This window comes from Oncorhynchus kisutch, linkage group LG23 (assembly GCF_002021735.2).
Source record: "Oncorhynchus kisutch isolate 150728-3 linkage group LG23, Okis_V2, whole genome shotgun sequence".
Lineage (NCBI taxonomy): Eukaryota > Metazoa > Chordata > Actinopteri > Salmoniformes > Salmonidae > Oncorhynchus > Oncorhynchus kisutch.
This window is the reverse complement of record NC_034196.2, coordinates 11,492,070-11,498,532: the sequence shown is the minus strand read 5'-3', so window position 1 is coordinate 11,498,532 and position 6,463 is coordinate 11,492,070. Positions and strand designations below refer to the sequence as shown.

The 6,463-nt window shown below is 43.2% G+C and overlaps 1 protein-coding gene across 1 annotated transcript; it reads right to left on the bottom strand.

Moving 5' to 3' along the window:
* Window positions 1-283: 283 nt before the first annotated feature.
* npffr1l3 (neuropeptide FF receptor 1 like 3) lies at window positions 284-5,918 on the bottom strand. The gene is made up of 4 exons (XM_020458503.2): window positions 5,642-5,918; window positions 3,650-4,044; window positions 2,109-2,208; window positions 284-1,942 (listed from the first exon to the last, which is right to left on the bottom strand). The coding sequence occupies exons 2-4, from the start codon at window positions 4,008-4,010 to the stop codon at window positions 1,078-1,080; spliced, it is 1,326 nt and encodes a 441-aa protein (XP_020314092.1). The 5' UTR covers window positions 4,011-4,044; window positions 5,642-5,918; the 3' UTR covers window positions 284-1,077.
* Between the last annotated feature and the right edge of the window lie 545 nt (window positions 5,919-6,463).

The window sequence follows — 6,463 nt, the reverse complement described above, 5'->3', positions numbered from 1 at the left end:
TGCACCAATGTGTCAGATGAAACACGGTTCAACTGATGACCAAGCTCCCGACCTGCCACAAGGTGTCGCTCAAGCGCGATGAGCCAAGTAAAGCCCCCCCCGGCCAAACCCTCCCCTGGGCCAATTGGGCGCCGCCCTATCGGTTGTGACATGGCCGGTTGTGACACAGCCTGGGATCAAACCCAGGTCTGTAAAGACACCTCAAGCACTGCGATGCAGTGAGCTTGTGTGGCCTACCACTTCGTGGCTGAGCCATTGTTGCTCCTAGACGTTTCCACTTCACTATAACTAATTTGAAGGGTGTCCACATATTTTTGTATATATAGTGTATGTAGACACTGGTTTGGTGCTGAAGATGATGAATATGAGATTGAAAAGAGGCGTAATTGCCCTTTAAAATTGCAACAATTTCTCTCCATCCCATGACAAGATTGGTAGAATTGCAAGCTCTGTCATACTCTTTCAAGTAAATTATCTTTAAAACTGCAAAATTTCTCTCAGCCAACTTGCAAAATTAGTAGAATTGCATGAAATGTGTAAGAAAATTGCACAACTGCAAAAGTTTATCCCTGCCCCATGGCAAAACGTGTAGAATTGCATGAAATGTGTTATAAAATGTTTGTTATTTCTCTGCCCCATGGTACAATTAGTAGAATTGCATAACATTTGTTGTAAAATTGCCACATTTCCTCTCTACCACATGGCAAAATGTGTGAAATTGGAAATCTACGATGTCTAGAGGACCACAACAACAACAAAAATCCCGCTTGGTGGCCACTTGTTGGGGGGGGGGCCCAAAAGGCTACAGCCAGCCCTGCAGTTCTGGCTTGGTCTGAGTTATCTCCAGAGAAACTGCAGATCGCGCTCACAGAAAGAAAACTAAAAATAACTTACATTTCGGTTAATCGCTCAGCACTATTGCGCTCTTATCTCCAACCTGTCCATTTTCCAACCTCACCATGCATACACACCCCACTGTTGTTGTCCACCCAACTGCCTTTCAAAGCTTCCACACCTGACACATAGCGACCCTTATTGGAAAGAGTCTATCCACATCCTCTGCATGAACACCCCTTTTTATTGACACTCTACCGTTACTGTTACTTCCCTCTGCCCAGGAGCCTCTGCAGAGCCTTCCTCCTTCCTCTGCTCCATCTCCAGACACACGCAGCCCATCAGGTCACTGTCGGTGTAGATGCGGTTCCTCACCCCCAGGGTGGTGAGAAAGTTGGCACTGAGGGCTGTGTTCCGGGGGGCTCTGGCATTGTGCCTCCGCTGAGCCTTGCTCACCACCTGCTCCTGAGGGACCACGCTGCAACATGATCTAGGGTGACAGGCAGCCTGGAAGCCCTTCTTGAAGTTCTCATTGAAGTAGCCATAGATGATGGGGTTGATGCTGGAGTTGGAGAAGGCCAGCCAGTGGGAGAAAGGGAAGATGTAGCCTGTCAGAAGGTCCAGCTGGTCCCCTTCAGGTCTGGCGTAGTCTGTGAGGAGCATCAGGGTCCAGAGAGGCAGCCAGGACAGCATGAAGAGGAGGGCCACCACGATTAGCATCTTAACCACCTTGACTTTCCTCTGGGAGATGGGGGACTTGACGTCCGGGTGCCCCCTACTGGACAGAACAGCTGTAGAGTAGAGCTTGGCCCCAATGCAGCCATACATTATCATGATGAGAGCCAGGGGCATCAGATAGATGTGTGTGAACAGGACCATGGTGTAAACTTTCCTCATCTCCGGGTCAGGCCAGGTTTCATAGCAGTAGTAGAGAGGGTAGGTCTGGTTGTCACTGGATACCATGTAGTGACCCTCCTCTTGCTCCACCATCAGCATCACTGCCGACGGAAGCATGATAACCAACGCAAGAGCCCATACCAGCCCTATAGTTGCCTTAGCAACAAGAAGGGTTAGCTTGGGCTTAAAGGGGTAAACAATACAGCGGAATCTAACAGGAGAAAGGAGAGATAGATGAGAAGTGATTAAATGATTTACCTGCCACATAGATTCAACTGTTTATTGTACAACATTAAGTATTTAACATGCATAGATGAGAGCCTCACTATCAACCTTCCAGTTCCCATGTGTAGATACTTTTTGGGGAGGGGACTTACCTGTCCACAGCGATGGCAACCAAGGTGAATACTGATGCACCCACTGATATCCCCTGTACCAGACCACTTAGCTTACACACTGCATTGCTAAAGGGCCAACCTGCAAAACATCAATAGCAACAATAATGCTTTATTAGTGAGCTGCCAGACATATCAATAGCCACACTTTGAACAGGTGTTTTGACATGTTTGGTACATGTGAGTTTGGTATATGGGATTTGGTCAGAATAATGAAGGGGATAACAACTTCAGGAGCACTATATTCATGCTTTTGTACTTTTCAAACCTGTATGAAAGGTACAGAAATAAACTGTTAGACAAGAGTGGATAAAGTGGAGGAAATCTTTGTACCTGCCCAGCGAAATAATTTAGCCTTGAAAAGGTCATTATTTTAAGTTAAGCCTTAAAATAAGGCTGAGGGATTTTGTGGCAATGCATGTTTCACACTTTTGTAAATGTGGGGTTTTCTAAAAGCCCTTTTCCTGCCAAGACTCAAGTAATGTCTGTATTGATGTTGTAAAACATGAAGAGATTGTGAAGAACTGTCTAAAAAATGTTAAGTAATTCATCAGGGGCGGCAGGGTGGCCTAGTGGTTAGAGCATTGGACTAGTAACCGAAAGGTTGCAAGTTCAAATCCCCGAGCTGACAAGCTACAAAATCTGTCGTTCTGCCCCTGAACAGGCAGTTAACCCACAGTTCCTAGGCTGTCATTGAAAATAAGAATTTGTTCTTAACTGACTTGCCTAGTAAAATAAAAAGAAAAAAATCAGGCTGTCAAATGAAAGACAGCTGTGATCATCATGTTCAGGCCCACTACTATTCTCTCAGTTCTGACACTCTAGCAAATATCCAAACATTAATCAGCAATTTCCGCAAATCCATGTGTAAACACTAAATAATAGTTTAAAAAAAGCCTAAATAACCGGATGGCGATCCAGCTCGTGAGATGTGTGAAGATTCAGTACTGTGGGAATGAACTGATCTTAACCATTGCAAAGCTGGCTGGGCTGGTGTATGTGCAACCACATAGACATGTAGACCCGTGCTGAAACTGAATCATACATTACATGTGAATGAACACTAGTAGCTATAATTATGCTTCTTTCAAGGCACGAGTTGTTTTTCCCAATAGCTAAAGGCAACTGGCCAATCTGTTATAAACAATAACTGTCTCTCGCTAAAGGTTGCATCATTATTTTCATCAAGGCCAACCGTAATCAATTCAAAGCATCATGCATTTATTAATTTATGGAATCATTATAGCAGTAGGGTAAAACTAACTCAGTGGCCTTGTGGCTAGTGTCCCCGCTCTGAGATTTGAAGGTAGGGTGGGTCGAACCCAAGTTGAGTCATACCAAAGACTCTAAAAATGGGAGGACCCAATGCCTCTCTGCATTACACTCAGCATTAATGAGATGGATTATGGGTAAGGCCCCTGCGATAGACTAGCTTCCTGTCCAATGGGTGTACTTGTACATCAAGCTGCCTCATACTACAGAAACAGGAGATTGGCCATTCTTCTATAGCAGTAAGGTGTTACCTGTGATGAGGTTGTCCACCAGTGTGGTGGGGATGCAGAAGATGCCCACCAGCAGGTCACTGATAGCCAGATTGAAGATGAAGAGGTTGGTGACCGTCCGCATGTGACGGTTCCTCACAACAATGAGGCACACCAGGCCATTACCCACCATGCACAGCAGGAAGATGAACAGGTAGGCCAGGGTGTAGCTGGCTGCTATTGTCAGGGAGTGTTGGTAATAAGGCGAGAGCTTGACGCTAGAGACGGTGCAGCTGGAGTTGGTGTTGGTGCAGTTGGTGACGTTGGTGAGGTTTGTGGATAGTAAGAGGTCAGAGGTCATGTAAAGAGTAGTGGTCAGTTGAAGTTCCCATGTGTCCTCCATCTTCTTAGACCAGGAGGAAAGTATCAGGCATAGGCTAAAAAAAAAATATATATATACAGTATATATTTATCACATGAATGTATTTGGTGTCGTTAAAAAAAAGTGTAATCACATTATCAGTCTTTGTCACTTTGGTAAATTCAATTAATTTATTGACTAGTAGATCGATATGGTTGTCCAGTTGATCCAGTCAGAATGCACTGCAGTGTATAGTTGTTTAGGACAATCCACTGTAGGACCTCAGGGTAATGTACAGTATACAGCAGCGGTGGCTGCCGAGGGGAGGACGGCTCATAATAATGGCTAGAACTGAGAGAATTGGAATGGCATCAAACACATGGAAACCATGGAAACGATGTGTTTAATACCGTTCTACTGAATACTCTCCAGCCATTAACACACGCCTGTCCTCCCCAATTAAGTTGCCACCAACCTCCTGTGGTGTACAGTATTGTAGCAAATACAGACGGTAGCCCCGACTGGGACTCAAACCTCAGTTCAGTGACTGTCAAACCAACACCTTAACTGTTACGGCAGGAAGTCCAAACCTCTTTACGAGGTCACTAGATGTTGGGTTAAGGTCGCTACATTACCTCCTTCCTTCAGGAGAGCGTGTCCCCACACTTTTCTATACCAAGTCTCACAGTTCTCCGATGGTCTCACAGTCTCCCACTTCTGACACCAATGTAGCCCCGACCGGGACTCAAACCCAGGTTATGTGACTTTCAAGCCAACACCTTAACTGTTATCCCAAGCGGGCCGGACCTCACGACGATGTCACAAGGTGTTGGGTTAAGGTCGCTACAGTATTTTCTAGTAATCGGCCACAAGTTCGTCTGTTTGTAAGCTGTCTCCATCAAGCGACAATGCTATGCATAACAAGCCTCAATGAATTATGCAATTAGGTGACGGCAATGTTGTTGTAATTATAGCGAGACGGTGAATGTCGATTAAGGAATATGAGAACTTCTCTATGACAACCATTCATCTTGGATGGCACAACACCCATTCTACTTTACTGAATGCATTCTGTTTTTCAAAGGGGATGAGAGATGTGTTTGTGAAAGTCATTGGCCTTATGATATGTCAACAGGGATGTTTTACATAATAATTCAACAAGTCAGTTAGCTCTGATATCTCTGATTGAACCGCATTCATTCATTACACTTTAGCAATGATCTATTTAAATATAATATTATGCTTATGATATGCTTATCAAGTGAATAAAACTGTATAAACATACACAACCAATCATGAAATGTTTTTTAGATGTCAAAATGAAGCTTTCATTCAAAACCAAAAGCATTTCATTCAAACAATAAACAATGAAAGAATGTATAAACAATAAAATAATTTAACTATTTCTCACATTTGAATAAAACATTTCAAATAAATAAAGTGATACAATAGCCTCTAAATATTTGGTGTTATTTCTCAACACATTAGTGAAGTGTTCACAGAGATATGCTGACATAGGAGTGAATCTCATTTTCACAACAGGTACATTTCAATGGATCAGAATTTTTAAATGGAATGGGATTTTCTTTTCTTTACGATAATTTTACAGAGTTATCATACTTTTTACTATTTAATTCGCCTTACATTTTCCGAAATAAAGTGAAAGCGCCTACCTTATCAAGATAATTCCGTTGACAAAGAAAGCCCTATACTAGACTTAAAATAGTACAAATAAAGCCGTTGATGATTTATAGAATAAAGACCATATCTTAAGTGCCTTTTCAAAGACCTCCACCCGTGCAGTAACAGAATAAAAAATAGCCAAATCGTAAATACTCTGCACACTAAAATTAAGAAATAGATACAGAGACAACGATTAAACTTTTCCTCACTAAAACACTTTCATGTAAATATTAAGCTCTTTTGCTTGTGTGTCTCATCCTCACAACCGTCAATGCGTCGGGCGAACGAGGAGGCGTACACGGTGCACGTGAACGGCTTTTATAGCTACAGCGCAGTCGTGCGTGCGCCACAGTTGGAGATGTTCTAGACACCTCAGGCTACTCATCACCAGTTTTCGCAGAAAAGCAATGATCTCGAGTATTCCTTTACTTGGCAATTCCAATAATGAAATCACCCTACCATGTCGGAATACGTATATATTTGTCTGAAGTCAGCGAAAGGAATTAATAGTGGTAGGCCTACGGGGTTACTCCCATTGTCAGCGTCAAGTGTTGTCACAAGTCAACACTGTTGTCACAAGTCAACACTGTTGTCACAAGTCAATACTGTTGTCACAAGTCAACACTGTTGTCACAAGTCAATACTGTTGTCACAAGTCAACACTGTTGTCACAAGTCAACAACTCATGTTTTAGCTTCACCATGACCCTAGCCATTACCCTGCTACTTGTGGTTGCACTTGTCATATCAGCTCATATCATGAACTCACTGCCTATATCCATATATCTCGAACAAACATCTGCACTGTAGGCA